This window comes from Pygoscelis adeliae, unplaced genomic scaffold (genome assembly GCF_000699105.1).
Source record: "Pygoscelis adeliae isolate BGI_AS28 unplaced genomic scaffold, ASM69910v1 Scaffold186, whole genome shotgun sequence".
NCBI classification, from domain to species: domain Eukaryota; kingdom Metazoa; phylum Chordata; class Aves; order Sphenisciformes; family Spheniscidae; genus Pygoscelis; species Pygoscelis adeliae.
The window spans coordinates 5932759-5952263 of record NW_008825071.1 but is presented as its reverse complement, the minus strand read 5'-3'; the positions used below and the strand labels follow the sequence as shown (position 1 = coordinate 5952263).

The window sequence follows — 19505 nt, the reverse complement described above, 5'->3', positions numbered from 1 at the left end:
AAGATCCTATTTCCAAGCAAATACTCTTAACTTCAAAATAAACAAAAAACCCCCCATGAAACAAAACACTTCCAGAGGGACATTCAAACCCTATGGGCTACGCTGAACAGGCTGCAGTCTTTCTCTTCGTTTTCTGCATAGTGTGACATCAGCTTTTTACATTTTCTCCCCGAAGTTTCGAGGGCTCAGTTCAACCCCTACTGAAGTTTCTCCACTCTTAGTCAATAATCTCCAAAGTAACAAAGATCCTATTTCCAAGCAAATACTCTTAACTTCAAAATAAACAAAAAACCCCCCATGAAACAAAACACTTCCAGAGGGACATTCAAACCCTATGGGCTACGCTGAACAGGCTGCAGTCTTTCTCTTCGTTTTCTGCATAGTGTGACATCAGCTTTTTACATTTTCTCCCCGAAGTTTCGAGGGCTCAGTTCAACCCCTACTGAAGTTTCTCCACTCTCAGTTTTCTGACTAAAACCAGGTGCCAGTATGCTTGCCTGCACATTCCCCAGCTCCCCCTGACACTTTATCAATGTAAAAACCTGCTTCATTACCACAATCTAGCTGCTGGGGGGAGACCAGTATTCTTTGCACTACTTGTTAATTATTTTGTTCCATTTGAGTACCACATGCAAAAAATCCCTTATTCAGCCAGGTCCAGTAGACACAACTCTTCTTGCAGCAACTGCCACGGTAATTACAAGCACAAATCTACTGAAGCAGGTTACAAGGAGAACTCTCCCCAGTAGCTGCGTTGCCAGCTGCAGTGCAGATCTCTGGGTCACTCCTAGCCATTTAATGGTCACATCTGGGTCTGTGATACCTGCTGATCAGACTGGGACTTTGCATACGTTTTACAATGTTGATTCTTTTGTATCTGCATCATTGTGTGTGAATTCATTTCTTACCTTTCTAGAGAATTTCATGTTTCACCACCCTACCCAGAGATTTGCCCATTGTATAAATTTCCCACCCATTTAAGAATACAACCTGTCCCTTTCCAGCTGGTGTGTATTTAACACCTTCACTGCCAGAGCCTACTTCTGCCTCTATGCATTAGCAAAGTCCAGAAATATTTTTTTTAAAATCATAGCATCTCATGGAACATCAATGAAAACATGCTGCACCAGAGACAGAAAATACCAAGAATGTGTAGTTTAAAAAAAAAGAAGAAATTATTCACCTGGTTAAAATTAAAAAACCCCACGCCTTCGGAAACTGCACAGTTGTTATCTTGACAAGATATTAGACATGATTTGCTCACAGTTATATCATCACCTTTAGGTTTAAACCTAGTGGCCTAAAAGCATGACAAGATAATTTTTTACTCAGGAGAATTCTTGTCCCATCTGCATTTTCTTCTCTTGAAGTTACTGAGATGCATATAATTACCCGGAGGCTAAATTTGGACCATAAAGTGATAATCTCTTTTTTTTGTTGTTGCTTTGTAAGTATTTCCACAGAAAAACAAATGGAATGTTACAAAGAGGCTTATTTTCAATAATCTCCAAAGTAACAAAGATCCTATTTCCAAGCAAATACTCTTAACTTCAAAATAAACAAAAAAACCCCCATGAAACAAAACACTTCCAGAGGGACATTCAAACCCTATGGGCTACGCTGAACAGGCTGCAGTCTTTCTCTTCGTTTTCTGCATAGTGTGACATCAGCTTTTTACATTTTCTCCCCGAAGTTTCGAGGGCTCAGTTCAACCCCTACTGAAGTTTCTCCACTCTCAGTTTTCTGACTAAAACCAGGTGCCAGTATGCTTGCCTGCACATTCCCCAGCTCCCCCTGACACTTTATCAATGTAAAAACCTGCTTCATTACCACAATCTAGCTGCTGGGGGGAGACCAGTATTCTTTGCATTATTTTTTCCTTAATTAGAGCTGATGTTGAACTACGGAGGGGGAGGGAATGCCTAATGACATCTTCCATCTTCGTCACATAAAATGGGAGAGAAACCTGTTCCTGGCCCAGCTGACCTGAAGAGTCATTTCTCCTTTACACTTCAGACACTTCACTTCTTAAACCCCATTGGGAGAGTGTTCTAAATGTCTCCCCTGTGACATTTCAAATGAGGGTGCTATTAAAACCCATATTTTTGCAATTGTTTGTCCTCTAAAGAAAGATTGCCTTAAATTGGTGATTGTTTTTTGAGCTCCTTACTGGTCTGAATAGTTCATGTAGCTCGCATTCAGGCAGAGAGGCTGAAGAGAGGTAATATTTAAAACATTTCGTATGCCAGATGACCAAAGTACATTTGTTCATGGCTGCTGACATGCCATAGGAGAAGCCTGGATTTCCCTGCAGGGCACACTCAGATGGCGGGACTGAAATATCTCTGTCCTGGGCTTTCAGTGCCCTGGTTTTGCAGCATCCACTTGTTTTCTGCATATCCAGCTGCAGTGAAGGCAAGGAGAGGGGCCTTGGAAAGAGGTAGCAAAGGGAATCAGCACAGTCACCCTGACAAAAATCCTTTCTGAACACGTATCGATGATGCACAAAGTGTTCGTAAAACTGGAAAATGCACCTACTGCTATGACAGGCTGCAGATTAGTACTAAAACATGCTGGCTAGGATGGCCTGGGCAAACAGATCCCGTGCCTGCTTCCCAGTTCTGCTGAATTTCATTATCAGTTTAAAACGTGCAATTTCTCATGTATCAGCATTAAGCTGAAGTAAAAGAATACACTCTCAGACCCTCCTTCCAGCCCCCACTGGCCACAGCCATGTGGACTTGTGCTTTGCTTTACAAGCATACTGAATTTACATCTGTACCTTATAGTTTATTGGGTGTTAAGCCCACTCTCATGACTGGAGATTATGTAGTGCTAACAACAACTCTGCTCCTGCTTGACAGCAGTGGTGCTCTGCTGAGCCCAGCTAATGAACACCAGCTGCTAAGGAAGAGGGAGAAAAAAATGTCTCACAACTACTACACTGTCAGCTTTTCAAACTCCGATGAGTAGTGTTTTTGGCAAAACGTGCATCAAATACATGCTTCCATCCTATTTTCTTACTACAGCCATTAGAACATTGCTGTACTCCACACTACTGGAGATCATTGCCGTTGTACAGATACCAGATAGCACCATTGCAGGCTGTCTGGGATGTTTCTGAGAGGAGCAAGCTCCCAGTTCCTCAAATTGAGAAAGAACAATAAATTGCTGTTTGCTGTCTCTGGATCCACCCAGAGACAGAAAGTTTTGAAGGCAGATCTTAAGATTCTGCTTTGGATAGCTAGAAAAGGAGAAAAGAGCTATACAAGGGTGCAAGGAATTTGAAAAACTCTTAGAAGTGAAACTGGGACTCTGGGTTTTTTTTGCTATGGCAGAGGTGGACTGAGGGGATGGGGTGGTGCAGGGCTGAGAGAAATGCTTGTAGAAGGAAGTTGGGCGTCTGGAGTTCATTTCCATGTGAATACAGCATGCCTGTAAGGCGTTCTTGTTTAGAAACTGAGTCCTGGTAATTTTTTCCACAGAGTGGAGCACGAGGAGTTTGGTCTCAAGGGCTAACCCCATACTCTCTTGGAATTGAAGTCAGCTAGAGACTTTTATGGTCTACATGTCATAGACAGGCATTTGTTAGAGCTTGTGACCTGGCTAAATTGTCTGTGCCGGCACAGCCATTGTGCAATAAACCAAAGCAGGAGAAATTTGTCAAGCATTGCATCAGAATAGCTTGATGAGACACATTCACAGTAACCTTAGACTGGGGGGAGTGAAGGGAGTCAGGATTTGGGAAAGTCTGAGACAGAACTTGGCCACTTTGCAGTGCCAAAGGCACACAAAGAATCAGCCAACAACTTTGTGCACTTCAAAAGGCAAAGATGTTGCTCATACACAAAGACCTTGTCAGCTCTTTTGATACCTTGTGCTATCACAGAATGGTGGTGGTTGGCAGGGACCTCTGGAGGTCGTCTGGTCCAACCCCCCTGCTCAAGCAGGGCCACCTACAGCCAGGACTGTGTCCAAATGGCTTTTGAGTATCACCAGGGAGGGAGGCTCCACAACTTCCCTGGGCAACCTGTGCCAGTGCTTGGTCACCCTCACAGTGAAAAAAATGTTTCCTGATGTTCAGAGGGAACCCCCTGTGTTTCAGTTTGTGCCCACTGCCTCTGGTCCTGTCACTGGGCACCACTGAGAAAAGCCTGGCTCCCTCCCCTTTGCACCCTCCGCTCAGGTATTTATACACATTGATAAGATCCTCCCTGAGCCTTCTCATCTCTAGGCTGAACAGCCCCAGCTCTCTCAGCCTCTCCTCATAGGAGAGATGCTCCAGTCCCTTAATCATCTTCGTGGCCCTTCATTGGACTCTCTCCTATATGCCCATACCTCTCTTGTACGGAGGAGCCCAGAACTGGACTGGGCCCACCAGTGCTAAGCAGAGGGGAAGGATCTTCTCCCTTGACCTGCTGGCAATACTTTTTCTAATGCAGCCCAGGATACCATTAGCCCTTTTTTCCCTGCCAGGGCATGTTGCTGGCTCATGTCCAACTTGGTGTCCATCAGGACCCCCAGATCCTTTTCTGTCAAGCTGCTCTCCAGCTGATCGGCCCCCAGCCATGGGGGTGTTCCTCCCTTGGCACTTGCCCTTGTTGATCTTCATGAGATTTCTGTCAGCCCATTTCTCCAGCTTGTCAAGGTCCCTCTGGATGGCAGCATGACCCTCTGGTGCATCAGCCACTCCTCCCAGTTTTGGGTCATCAGCAAGTTTGCTGGTACGCTCTGCCCATCATCCAGATCATTAATGAATGATGTTAAAGAGGACTGGACCCAGTATTGATTAGGGATACTGCTAATTACTGGCCTCCAACTAGACTTTGTGCCACTGATCACCAGCCTCTGGGCCCGGCCATTCAGACAGTTTTCAATCCATCTGCCCATCCAGCCCATACTTCAACAACTTCACTATGAGGATCTTATGGGAGACAATGTTGAAAGCTTTACTGGTCTACATAGACACTATCTACTGCTCCCCCCTTGTCTACCAGGCCAGTCATCTCATTGTAGAAGTTCATCACGTTGATCAAGCATGACTTCCCCTTGTGAATCCATGTTGACTACTCCTGATGACTTTCTTGTCCTTTATGTGCCTGGATATGGTTTCCAGGATTAGCTGCTCCATCACCTTCCCAGTGATCAAGGTGAGGCTGACCGGCCTGTAATTCCCTGAGTCCTCCTTCTTGAATATAGGAGTGACATTTGCTTTCCTCCAGTCTTTAGGCACTTCTCCCAGTTGCCATGATCGATCAAAGAAACATTAAAGAAAATAAAGAGGGGACTAAATCTTTAGTACTGCTGGGTCAAATTCATCCTTTCAGATATACTTTTACGCTGAATAGTGAGGCAGCATTGTTCTCTCTTGAAGATTTTAACACGTGCCCTAATTGTTAAAACATGACATGTCTAGTGACAAGTGCACAGAACTGAGAGAAAGGCAAGGTACAGTGATGGGCAGGTGGTAGAATCAAATCTGAGGCAGTCAAGTGCGCAATGATCAGGGAGGATGCTGAGACAAGTGAGCTGTGATGCCTGGTATTCCCCCACTGATGCCCTGCATTTCCCTGTCACTGTCTTTATATCTGCTCCAAAATCCTTCAGACTGAGGCCAAGTGCTGTACAGTATCTTGAACCGAGGTGGGGTGGAGGGGGGCTACTAGCACTACTGAAATACAAGGAGAAACAAGACAGAATAAAGACTCTGAAGAGGACAAAGGGAAATAAAAGTACCTCCCAAAAATGTGTCACACGTGATGGGTTTTAGAGGCAAAAATATCTTTTCACTGCTGCAAAGCCTTTTTTCACCTGTCATGTTACATTAGAAAACATGATGGAGCCCTTAACTTGCTGGAATTAAACCGTGCAGTGCAAAATGTTGGCAGCTCTTCTAACTGCAGTAGAGTATTAGATTTTCTTTGCTAGTCTGAGGGGGAAGATGAAATGGATGGTGGAGTACCACATAGCTCTATGATCCCTGCAATTGCCCAGGTCTCTCTATTTCAGCATATATGTCTGCCCAAACAAGGGAAAGGTTAATGGTTCTGGCCCAACCTGAGGGTGAAGGATACCAGGCATTTACATTCAGTTGTTAACCAGGAAAAGGGAAGGAGTCTCTGGGGATCTCCTGGCCCTGGGACATCAGTCACTCCTTCTCCTGAAAGGAGCAAAGGGAGGTTTTGGGATCAGCTGGAGAATGACCTGATGGGGAGATTCAAGAAGGCACCAAACTCCCGTCAGGGAAGTTGCTCCCCACTTTGAGACTGATGTGCAGCTGCAGTGTGTCCGTAAACATGACTCCACACAAACCGATTCCTGTCAGAGGGGCTGCCTGCCCTCTTGCTTTTACAGCTGAAACCTGGATATTGGGGAAGAGAAGTCCTTGCACTGGGGCAGAGAGTGCTCTAGGAAAGCTGGGGACCACAGTTCAGGTGCTCCAACTTCCCAGTGCAGCCAAACAGGCCAAAGGAGCTTGTTCACGCTGCTCGCAGGCTTAGCTGGAGGTGGGCCAGCTGATGGGGCTGTGAAAAGACGTTCATGGCAGATGGCCAGGGAACTTTCCCTGTAGCTTCTGCGAGGGCCTCCTGAGGATAGCATTTACCTGCAGTTTACATCTCCCTGTGCGATCCCCCACAGGGCCTGGGTGCAACCGAGCTGCCATCTGCCATCGCACCAGGGGACTGAGGTCCCCCAAATGCTGCCATCCACCATCCCACCAGGTAACTGACGTCCCTGTGCATGTGCAGGAGAAGGGGCCCTGGTCCTGGCAGCATTCCTGTTCCCCACTGAGGGAGCGGACTGGCGCCTTTGCAGCCCCTGCTGCTTGAGAACAGGGTCTCCTGCTTGCAAGGCTAGCTTTTAAATCAAAGCCAGTTGATTGCAGAGAGGCAGGAAGACATTTCTGTCTTGATTACTGCAACAAAGGAAATTGTGAAGACTTTTCCAGCATGCTGAAAAACTCAGATGTTCTGCAGGATAAATAGTCCAGCCTGATGTTATAGATGCTTGCTCATTTAGTAAATACAATATATTGAATGCTTATTTTATTAATTACTTGTTAACCATTAGTGTTGCTGCCTCCTGAATTCAGGGGTGTCAGTGAAGAACCAAGTTACTGAATTTAGTTTGGTGCTAACGTGCTTTCCCTGTAGTTTGCTGGTTTGAAAATTATTTATCATCAGAAAGGCAAGCAATGAATATTACAGGCTGCACACTTGGAGACATGTTGATGTGGTCTACTGCACATGAGAACACTTCCTCTTCACTAATGTTTTTAACATAAATGGTAATTTTACATGGTCAGGTCTGAGGCTAAGGACTTAGTTTAATCCTCACATATGGTCTGTGCAGTGCTTATGAATCCCAGTGCACTGAAATATGAGCATAATTCTCATCCACGCCTGCCTCTAAAAGACTGGTTGTGACTTTTCTGCACGTATGCAAAAAAAGTCCCTGTTCATCTCTAAGTGATCCTCGTGTTAACACTATGTCCTAGGGAGAACACGCAAAATTCCAACCTTACATAATTGTATCAGGTGTAATGGTAAGTATATTGGCTTTCTTGGTGCATTTGTCCAAAAGACATTTAATTCTATATAAAACAAACATATAAAACATTAAATCCTATTTACTACAGGGCCAACTCTTCAAAAAGTCATCTCTATTTACTCACATACAATAACATGCATATGAAACTCCTGCATTTCTGGACATAGATAGATGACCATGCACACAAGTTAGACTTAATTCTCTAGCAGTCCTGCTTGTGCTCACAGTAATAGTCACAGTGCACATATATGAGCACATATATATTTAAAAGCTGATTGGAGTCAGGATAAAAAAATTGGTTTTATGTGTTTGACTCCTTTACAAGGACTACGTATGTTAATCTCCTGTACATGTGTTGACAAATAGGCCATAATACACCAAAGGGGGAAAAAAATGCAAACTGTAACTTCTGAGAGAGGTTAAATATTTTGCTCAAAAAGCAATTTCTCCATTTTACAATTGTCAGCCTATAAAGTGAAATTTATTCCTGCCAGTCTGCTGCTTTTATCTACTTGGACTGCCATCTGATTTGTTTCCTTTACGGAAATTACAGGGTCATCCAAGCTGAGCAACTGTTGTTCTTGTGATTAACTCCCCACAATCAACAGACATGAAACATGAAGATTTATGGTTAGATTTTTTCAAGGTGGAAATTTATGAGCTGGTTCTTAATGCAGCTGCCCTAAATTTGTCAGCATTAACCAGCAAAAGGAAAAAACCAAACAAACCACCGTTGTTTTCTTCTTTTAAAGCCAGAATATAATATTTTGATCAGCTACTTCCTTGCTTGTGTTTGTTTCACCTGTTTTTATTAATATTTGTCATTCTTCTACTCAAAAGAAAGTACTGCATGGACGCCACGTGGCCTCTTGCTTACTGGAGAAATAAAAGACTATTTCTATTACCGACATATGTTATTTCATTAATGCCACAAGCTTGCATTATATCACCAGGAATTATTTTGCCCAGAAGAGAAATGCGGCTTCCTCTGAGGTAAAAGCTGACAGTGGTTTGACAACTAAAAGCAACACTGCAGTCAATTTGGGGCAGAAAATGAAGGATACCGCACCCCACTGAAACTGTAAAGGAAACTAAGGTAGACTAAATATATTTGTCTCAGCTATGTTGACAGCCTGTGTTAGACCTCAAATACAGATTGTGTCAGGGGGCTGAAGAGGATAGGAAGCATGAAGGGGAAATTGTAACCCCATAATGTATTCTGCCTCGGCTTCTGCAGAGAAAGGATGGGAGAAACAGATGTTGCAACGACAGCACGGAGTGACTTGCACTTCCATGAGAGCCGGCAACGGGAGCAGTGACAGACCCCAGGAATAACAAATACCTTCCTGGGCTGGCGACATCTCTGATTGAAATGAACTTTTGACACGGAGAAAACACTTTCCATTTCATCAGTGGCCACACGGGAGACCTTGCCCTCAAATGCCGCTTCCTGCTGCCTGTTGCCTACCATTAAGAGCATTCCACTCCTCAGCACAACGTTCCTCCTCCTTTATAGCAACATAAATAAATTGTCTCTGCACATTTGGAGCCCCACCTTCTAATATGGAGAGACACATCTGGCCAAGGACAGACTATATCCACTCTGCGAGGCTTTGCTTTCATACATAGCAAAACATCTGCCGGCCCCGGCTGAGTGAAACTGGTGGTGGCAGGGGTTCATCCCATCCTGAGGTGGAGCTGCGACAAAGGAGAGATGACACTGCCAGGGCCCATCCAGATCATAGGCTAAGGACACTGTTCATCCCACAAACAAGGGAGCGTATAGAGGTGATGTGTTTTGTGGTGACATTACCCACTGTCACCTCCCCTTTCCCTTGATTGCTCCATTGACCTTTTGCCATAGCAAATTACCCAGATGAAGCAAATTCATGCTGTTAGTTGTTGAAACTCATATTGAAACAATAGTAATAGCATCATTTGTGATGTTAGACTTGTCTTTTTCTGTGATGAATGATGATGTTAGCTATGAAAATTCCTAATATAAAAAGACAAGTCCAAACTGTGCTCAGAAATGAGGATTCTTGTCCTACTGAAACACAGAGTTAGATGCCTAAAGAGATCCTCATATCTGGGTGTTTTTTCGAAAGCACACAAACTTTGCTTCAATGAGAGTTTGTCAACTAGTGGAATTTTCTGAAGTTCATAGGCACATATGTACATTTGGAGACCCCAACACACCTTAAATATATATATACACATATATGTGTGCATGTGTTTCTTTCAGTGGCTTGCCTTAGGTCAGAAAAACCCGTGGAAGATGCAACCTTCCCAGAGCATTTTAACTACAAAGCCACCTTTCCTTTCAGTGCAACAGAGCTCACCAGGACATCAATCACAGAAGAGAGGACTGACAAGGGCCTTGAGAGCCCATCTCCCACCTGTACCCCCACACAGAACCCAAATCAGTTCTGCTCAGAGTATTTATTCCTGGCACTTGAGCCCAGATGTGCAAGGATAACTTGGTTTCAGCTTGTCGCCCATAGATAATCACCTGCTTTTGATGCCTTCCTCCTGATGCTAAGGGCAATTTAGATACCTCTCTTGGGGTTTCTCACAAATGTACAGCTTCCTCATGAAGCTAAAGTAAAAGGGAAAAAAATGCCATTTTCCCTGGGTACCATCACGGCTAAAACCCAGGCTCAGCCCTTTGCGGCTTTTTCGGTTGCCCCCATTCATGCATCTAGCGCTGTCGCATCGCCCCCTCTAATCCAGGATTTAGATGAGCTTGTTTACCACAATCCCATTTTCCGTGTGATTTATCCCCAGCACCCAACATGCGAAGAGGCAAGCTCCACACACACACACGCATGCGCGCTACTGCTGGGGATGAGCTCTTGCTTTAGGCACTTGCTTTTCTCTCATTAGTGGAAGCTAACAATAAGTGTGAGAATTGCAGACGTCAGAGGTAATTAGGAAGAAATTATTTCACGTTACCCAGCAAAATGAGGTCTGTGAATAAAGCCTAATCCTGCTGTCTGCCCATTCTTTTTATCCCTAAATGACTTGGAGGTGGGGAGGGCACAAAATGCTCTCCACAGCGCCGGATGGGGAACAGCCATGAGGAGATTCAGCTGTGCTCGACGGAGGCCATCTTGCTGCCATCCTCTGGCTGAATAAACCTGCCCCTCAACGGGACTGCAACGTTGTTTAAATAATTAACTGTTTCAAAAAGCTGAATCTCCTCACAGCCTAATTTTTTAGTAAATAAGAACAACCACTTTGGACTATTCAGTCCCCTCAGGCCTCTGAAGGAACTGCTGTGCATTTTAACAACTGTGCAAGCCTTGCAGACCGACCCTTCCTCATCACTGGTAATATCTCTGTCACCTTCATGGTGATGCTGAAGATGCAATCCTTAACCCAAAATGTCCAATTTTTCTACTCTTCTTTCTAGTTCCATGTCTCTCCTTCTGTTTACAAACATACTCTATTGCTCTTTCTCCTGAGTACTCTCCCTCATGCAGAGGGACACACAGACAACTAGCACCTGATGTGAACAAGTCCAAAAACCTCACAGCAGCCTCATGACATTTTAAAAATCAGTAGCAATTTTTTATACTCATGGGAATTCACCAAGTTCATTTCATCACAGGATTTCTGTTTCTAGGCAGTATTTTTCAGTACAGCTGAGGAAGACGTAGTGTTGATCAGGGAATGCATAGAGTAGATTACCTTTCTGATCGAGGTAGTCGGTGACCATCATCTGTCAAACCTGCTGCTCCATAACAAAGATTTATGACTTTTCATGCTACATTTCTCAGTCACAGACATCTCGGTACTATTTCCAAAGCATCAATGGGACTATAAACACATCTAGCAGGTGTGCATGTCCATATCTCAAGCATACATACTTACAGCCATATGCACACAGACAGTGTCTCTGTGATCTATTCTCATACTTCCTACCCTTTGCCTCGTGATACTTGCAATATATTATTTGTATTGCTTCAGATCAAGATTTTCCACTTGCTGGTATAAGGACAGCACCCCATAAGGCATTGTGAATAAATCTAGGGCTATACAAAAAACATGCAGAGCACTACTGTATATTTGACAGAGGAGCTCACCATTGATTCACTGCTTTAAAGCCAGTAGAACATATACAGTGACACACTCACAGGGTTCAGTCGAGCATTTGGATTTCCATCACTCAAAGTCACAAGAGAGGCAAATGGTAGTGTGTGGACACTGCAAGAAGTTACTTTATTCTTTATTTGTTTCTAATTTAATTATTTTCTATTTAATTATTTAGTTAATTGTGCCGAGGGCTGCTTCCCCACCTCATCTCTCTTTGCTTTCACACTGGGGATGGTCTTGGGTTAAGCGTGACTCCTACAACTGACAGCTTTTGGCAGCAGCACAGCACAAAATCTTATTGGGCTGCAAAATCTTATTGGGTTGCCTGTGGCACCTGCCAGTGATGGGTAGCAGTCCCCTGACACGCACTGCTTGCCTGTGGACAGGCTTTATGTATCTCCCCTGCCCTGTGACCTGGCAGCCAGCCTGCCTTCTGCCCTGAGGTGGGTAGGAGTGTGCTGATGAGAGAGGCAGGATGCTGACCAGTAATAATACTGTGAATATCAAGAAGTTCCCTTAACATTGGTTGTTAGCAATGTGATGATAACAATACTGGATTACCGGATTTTTTGTATGATTAGATCATCCTATTCCAGCAGATGGGAAAAGCCAGGATGGAAGCAATTAAAGGAAAACAGATAAGGACACTGCCATGCATTCTTGAAAAGCAGTGAACCAAAATATCAGCTTTAATAATCCTGTATCTAATTGCTAATGAGCACTTTCACTAAAGTTGGGGGGTTGAGAGACTCAAAAAAGACTTGAGTGCTTTAGAAAGCCTCTCTTGTAGGATGCGTGGCAGATCAGCCATAGCCTAAAGACACGTTATCTCAAGGTATGGGAGAGACTTTGTGAAAGACACACAAAGAAACCATGTCTTCCCAGTTCAAGGGAGTGCAAAGTCCTCAGCAAAGTCTGGTGTAGTATATAGCTATACAGAAATGTATAGAAACATTTTCTCTAAAGGGCTCTTGTGCTTACTAAATAATATGTTGACTGAAGAAGCCTGTGTGGTCTCTTATGACCACCATTATGATTCCTCGGTGAAACAGAAGTGCCAGGACCGGCATTGAAGCACCCGTCTCAGTCCCAGGGGACAGTCCCGCAGTCTCTGGGAGACATGCCGCTCTGCTGTGCATCAACCATCAGTGCTGGTCCTCCTCCTCACCTGGGGCTCCTGACAGGCCATGCCTTTATCATTGCCCCAGGAGAACCTCCAAGCTCAGATCCAGAGCCTGTCTGAGTCCTTGCTTCACAGTCATAGCCCAGACATGCCGAGCTCCTCTCACCCTGATAGCCACTGAAAGCTAAATCCAGGTCCTCCTGCCTCCTGCTCTAACCTGAATAACCAGGGGACCAGTGCTTCCCAGCAGGTCCAACACAGCCAGAGAGACAGGCAGAAGGCAGAAGCCTGTCTTTTCCCTCTGCCAGTTAACTTTCAGAGTCCTGTTTTTCCTCCTGTTTTCTCCTTTTTGTCTTATGGTCACTTAGATGCACTTCTTGAGCAGCTGTGAAGATGTGCAGGCAGCAGAGGGATAAAATGGAGGAGGAGTTTGGGAGAAGCTGAGCAGGCAGAAAAAAAAAGAAAACCATAGCCACTTAAAGATTTACTTAGCGCAGAAGGTCTGCATTTCAGAGTAGAAGTTAATGAAGTTGCAAGGGTTTTAGCAGCCAAGAACATGGCCTCCAGCATCCATTTCCTATCCCCAAGTCAGATGTGGTTATGAGCTGGAAGTTCTGCATCTTAATTCACTATTTTTGCTCCTTGCTTCATAGTAGGTATCACATTTTGGAGTAGTCCATTCTGGTTTGGTTAGAGGAGGAGGTCTTCTAATTAGTTGCTGGAATTGCTGTGTGAAGACTGCCCAGAAATAGTCTATGATGCAGTGGCCTATACATGTGGCTGGAATTCATGTGATGTGGGATCTCCTGCCTTTGCTAGGACATATTTTGCCATCTTGGGCAAAAAGCTCCATTTTTGCTTGGATCTACATGTGCTGAGCCATGATACAGGATACACACCAGTGAAGCACTACATTCATGTGAAGAGTTTCTATGACAGGCACAAAGATGTTAATTTGTCTCATGGCTGAGCTAATGTTCAGGTGTGTAGTGGGCCAGATCCCGCTATAAGATACAGTCTCTGCAGCCTCACCCTTACAACTGGTCTGGTGTAAGTCAAAGCACTATTCTCCCAGCATGGGAAACAGGTGACAGTGTGAAGTCTGCTCTGGAGTCTCTCTACCAGTTGGCAGATGTAATAATAAAGTCATAGCAATTTTCTGGGACTTACCGGAGGTTCAGATGTTCCAAGCTACATTTGAGCAGGATCTAAATAAACAGTTCTGAGCCAAATTGATTCCTGGTGCAATTCTAATAAGGCTGGAGGAACTACACCTGGGATGATTTTGGTCCCACACAATATGTCAATGGTCAATCTCTCAATATGCCTGGCTATAAGCTTCTTTAAAGATGACATTCTCTTTGTAGTACTAAATTCTGATCTGCCAAATGTGGCAGCCAATGAGCTCTTCCAAACTAAATACTGTGAGGATTATGCATAAACACTGAAGTATCCTAATCAGCCTCTTGGTGAAAATTAATTGATCCATTACAGACAATAACTATTCGCTGAAGTTTTTATTCTGCATTTTTTAGTTCTGTAAGTAGCATATGTGATTTCATTGGCTGGCTATTTTAAACTGTAGGGGACCATTGGTGGAACAGTACAAATCCCTCTGAAATCCAAAATTGCCAGCTGCAATTATAGTCTGCATCTAGCATCTTCTCTAAGGACTATAAATGCTTCACTACTTTAATTTTGCTTGGCATTTGCATCACTGTGTGACAATTACTGAGCAATGGCAAAGGATGGATTCAGTAATGAAGTCTGGACAGTAAAGAAATACTGTCCAAATTGAAATATTCTCTCTATTTCAACCTAATATTCATCAGTCTGTGCACACGGACACATTATATTTAGATACAACGCACTAGTAAGACAGGTACCTTCCTTTTTGCTGCTGAAATGTCTGTGGCTTTTTGCATATTAGAGATGAGGAAAGTTGTTTTCTCCTCATATTTCTTGATTGTTCTTAACTACTCAAAAGGATGAGATACTAAGTTGTAAATACTAGTAATTCAAAGGTCAGACTAGCAACTATATTATTCCAGATAAGGCTTGTGAAATTCTACCAATTTCAGTGATATTACACTGGTATAAAACAGGAATGAAACAGCAGTGGCTCAGCTATTTTTTGAGCTCATATATACACAGTTTTAATTATTTGAACTATTTGTGATTGTCCCTAGCTATATTAGAAGACAAGATCAAGCATTATACCTCAGACTGAATAAGCAGAGATGCAACTGGGGAAACAAACGACGACATTGTGAGAATATGGGGCTTACACAGGAAGGGTTCTGACTATTGCCGAAATTAGTTTCCCTTGTTAAAAAGAGATATGCTGAAAAAACATTCTTTAATGGGGAAAAAGCAGGTTTTGGAGAGGTGAGATATAAAATATTTATAATAAAAAACACCTGGGGCATAGTGAGTTGTGCAGAGTCAATGTTTGCAAATGACACTATTTACCTTCATCAGACAGAGCTCTAAAACTTCTGAGAGACCTAAGTAATTTAGGCAAATGGGCAACACAGTGGAAATGCTGTTCAATGTCATTGCAAGGTCAAGCAGTGTACAGTAAGATACGCTAAGAGACAAAAATTTCAACTCTTCACATGCTTCAAAAGGGTTCAAAATTAATCATATAAGCACTGGGACCTTGCTATCATGTGCTGCTCTTTGGGACCCAGAGCTCCATGTGCAGCTGTAGTCTAACAAGGTATTAGGCTGAATTTATTCCGGACTGAAAGATCACAGTACCAGCAACAGTGCAGCACCATCTTGCATACTTTGGGCATCACTGCTGAGGCCCTTCAACAAGAATACTGAAGAATTAGACATGTCTTGGAGTGGGCTAAGCATGATCCAGCACAAAGAATTTCAAAGACAGGCTGGAAAGATGAGGTTAGTTTATTCCAAAGAGGCGATACATGAGGCCATGAAAAAAAGTAGATAAAATGCTGAAAGAGGTATTTACCAGGAGCTCCTATTCCTCCTGTCTCCAGAACATGGTAGTGGTGTTCCCCCTTTATCCCCCCCCAAAAAAAAAGAAGAATAAAAAGAAAACCTGCAAGAAAACTCCCAACAACTGGCTGGTCTTCTCCTTGTGGTTTTCTCAGAGTCACACTGGAGGGCGACTAACAGCATTCACCAGCTCTGTGTACCACCAAGTTGATAACATAACAGTATTAAATTGATTACAGAAATCACGGCTGGAGCATAAGGAGGTTCTTAGACATTTCTACCTGACCTCAGTTTATTAATTATTGACAGAAATCTTCCACATTTAATGGCCACCCCTCTATACCCCATGCAATACAGAACAGCTGGTGAATAACACCGTTATGAAGAAGAAAGAGTCTAGACTGTCCAACCTGACCCAACAAAAGCAGGTACTGAAGGATGTAAGTATTTTGGATCAGCAAAAGACTCAGCTACTCATGGGAGATGCAGTCAGAAGAGAAAGGTATACCTCTGCCCTCTGGCCAAACGAATAGCCTATCAAATGGCACCTGCAGCTACAGTCCAAAACGTCATCAAAGCTGAACATTTCCCAATGGTGCACCGAAAGCAACCAAATCCACATAGTTCATGCTGATACTTAACACAACCAAAGATCCCATAGGATATGCCAGGAAAATGAGATGGGGCATGGTATGGGAAGTTATATTGGAGCAGAAATAACGTCCAGAGTCTTTTCTTCCCGCCATGGCTTTTTCTCTTGAACATTGTGAACAGATCTCAAATGTTTACAGACTAAGGATAAAAACTGCATCCCACCACATATTTCCAAAAGCAAGAGTCAGAAAAATGTTTGTCTCCTACCTTGTTAACTTTGTCCCAATCTGCTGCCTAAGTTCGAGCCTCTCTTCATCAGTCTGCATGGGAAGGATGTTCTTTTCCTCCAGCTCTCGCTTAGAAGGCCTGTTGCTTAGTTTGATTGCTAAAGAGTCCTTCCTGCAGACTTTCATTGCCAGGGAGCCTGTGGGAGAGAGGAGAGGCTCTGCCAAAGGAGGTGTCATCATTTCATTACAGCATGCAGCAGGCAAAGAAGTACTAGCCAAGGGAGGATATTAGGCTCTCATTTACATTTGTATGGACTGTGGGAAAAGGGGTGTCAATTAACTTCACTTGCTCAATTAACCTCAACTCATACCATAATAAGGAAAAGCTGAATTTGGTAGGTATACAGGAAAAGAAATTAAAATATTGCTCCATAGAGAAAAGTGGAGAAGAAGGGCTTGTTTCCGAATTGCTAGTAGCATCTGTAGCTTTCTCTAGCACAATGTTTCTGAACCACGTAATGGTATGAATAATTCAACCTCAGAATCTCGGCAGGCAGCACAGCTACGGCATGTAGAAAGAAAGAGGTATCTCTCTCTCTTGCAACGTAATATCAAGACACCCAAGCTAGCACTAGAAGGAATCAAAAGTCAATCAGAAGCAGCACAGATCTCTATGCCCATTAACTGACACTGCTTCTCAGGCAGTGACAGTAGCAAAGACACTGTGAAAACCAGTGGCCTTTCACAGCTCAAACTTGCTTTTCTAGGCTTGCATCCAAAGCAGTCTGAGCAGGGAAGACAGACACAAGCAGGCAGAGAGACACAAACCCATGAAGGGCTTTGGGCTTTGGCAGGAGACTGCGAGATAGTGCAGTTCTGCTCTGTTTCTTAGTTTAAGAGCAAAGACTGCTTAATTTCACTTGCAGGGTAAGGGAGGATTCTGAGGATATTAAATATGCCTGTTTCAGAATCTTCTTTGTGTGTTTTAAAAAGGCTGTTGTTTGATTGTACTGCTCCCCGTTCTCAGAATAAAAGAAATCCAAGGGCCTGAAACTTCAGCTCGACCTGCAGGATGACAAGCAGTTGTCATATGCAAAGTACTGTATCTTGTCTTCATGGGAGAGTCCTATGATGCCACACCAAGGCAGAAGATGGGTTTTCTCAGAGAGGTCAGGAAGGGGCCACAGGTCCCTCTCCAGACTGTAATAATGATATGGCTATCAATTAACCTCTTCTCTTCTTATCTGAGTCCAATTCTCTGATCGTGACCCCTTTCAAAGTATGTGCAAACTTAATGATTCCGACATGATTTAATATTTATTATATATAAAAGCTCTGATTCTGTATCGGTGCCGCTTATTTCATCCTCCTGAAGTAACCCTATTGAGCTGATCTTGACTTAAGCCAAAGGCAGGGCTGCTTTACACCACGGACACTTGGGAAAGTGAATCCAAAAGTCAATTTGGAAGTGAACTAATATAAGCCAAAACCAGTCATCTGAATTCTGTCTGAGAGCCTCCCAGACAGGGATTCATGTGGATTAGGGAAATCACTAAAAATTCATATTACTTGTTATTTTGGATTGATTTAGCAAGCATCCCCATGTAGTCAAGCCCTGAGAGATGCAAAAGCCACGGTCAAGAAAGAAAATTCACAGGCCTTCTGTTTCCCTTGTGTATTGAGAGTCCAGAGTAAAAATTAAATAAATGAGAAAGGAAAAATGGAATGACTCTTACTTGTAAATAATGAGTTATCCTCATCTTCATCTTCCTCTTCCTCCTCTTCCTGTCTTGTGTAGAGGCAGGAAGAATCTTCATAGTCGGTTTCATGAGGCACATTTTCTTTATTGTCATCGCATTCGATCACAACAGTTGGCACTTGTCTCATGTCTGGAAGGCCCCCAGGTCCTGTTTTTGTAACACTGTCACCTGTGTGTAAACCAGAGCTGTTGGGAGAGAAAAACAAATAAATAAACTAAAGGAAACAGCTCAATGGAAGACTGAGTTGCTTCTCTCACTGTATTTAGGAAAGTAGTGGTCTTTCATCCCTTTTTGAGAAGAAGCAAGGACAGAAAGATCTTCATGACCAGCAAGACATCTAATGGGTTTAAACTGAGTACACGTTAGATCTAAGGTACAACCTTGTTAGGGAGAGGTAGGACAGCATGCAGGCAGAAATACTCACAGCCAGGACTGAGAACTAAAGATCTGTGGCAAATACAGTCTCAAGGCTTAGTGAGAATTGCACCAGCTACTCAGTGATAAGCATGTCTTCAGCCTGGTGTCTGTGTGACCTCTCCACTGACGTGCAGGCAGTAAGGACAGAATGTCTCACCTGAATGCAAAAGGTGCAGTAAGAGAGCAGGAGGAAGGAAAGGTATAGATTGTAGAGGAGGATTGTAGAAAGGCAGAGAGAAACCATGACCATCTTCCTTGAGCAAGAAGATGTTGATTGACTTGAGGGGAAGGCAAGGGCACAACTCTCTGAAGCGCACGGGACTGAGCATGTGAAACTGGCCTTGGAGAAAAGAGACTTTGGGAGCTGGTGAGAGTAACAAGGGAGAGAGCTAAAACCTGGGAGGTTTGTTTGCTAATGGCACAGTTATATGTTGTGGGAGCTGCAGTGATGATATCCCTTCTCCTGCCCCGGTTCCTCACTCCAGCCAGGTGCTGGAGATCAATCTGAAATGGAGCTAACATCATATTTCTTTTGTCACATAAAGTGTGATGTGACTGAACATTCCCTGCAGCTTACTAGGTTAAGACCTGTGGTCAGTACTCTCTCCTTCATCCATCCCAAGCCGCTCTCCATCATCTATCAGCAGTCCTGGTTAACGGGGGAGGTCCCAGACAACTGGAGGCTTGCCAATATGATGCCCATCTACAAGAACGGCTGGAAGGAGGATGCGGGGAACTACAGGCCTGTCAGCCTGACCTCGGTGCCGG

At 43.7% G+C, this 19505-nt stretch overlaps 1 protein-coding gene across 1 annotated transcript in view; it reads right to left on the bottom strand.

Annotated features, from left to right (window-relative positions):
• The window catches only part of PHACTR1 (phosphatase and actin regulator 1), a 137588-nt gene that overhangs the window by 31150 nt on the left and 86933 nt on the right, over nucleotides 1–19505 (bottom strand). The window contains exons 7-8 of the mRNA XM_009326476.1: nucleotides 18297–18505; nucleotides 16601–16757 (exon numbers count right to left, since the gene is read on the bottom strand). Coding sequence (XP_009324751.1) covers nucleotides 16601–16757; nucleotides 18297–18505 — 366 coding nt within the window. The remainder of the gene's footprint in view (nucleotides 1–16600; nucleotides 16758–18296; nucleotides 18506–19505) is intronic.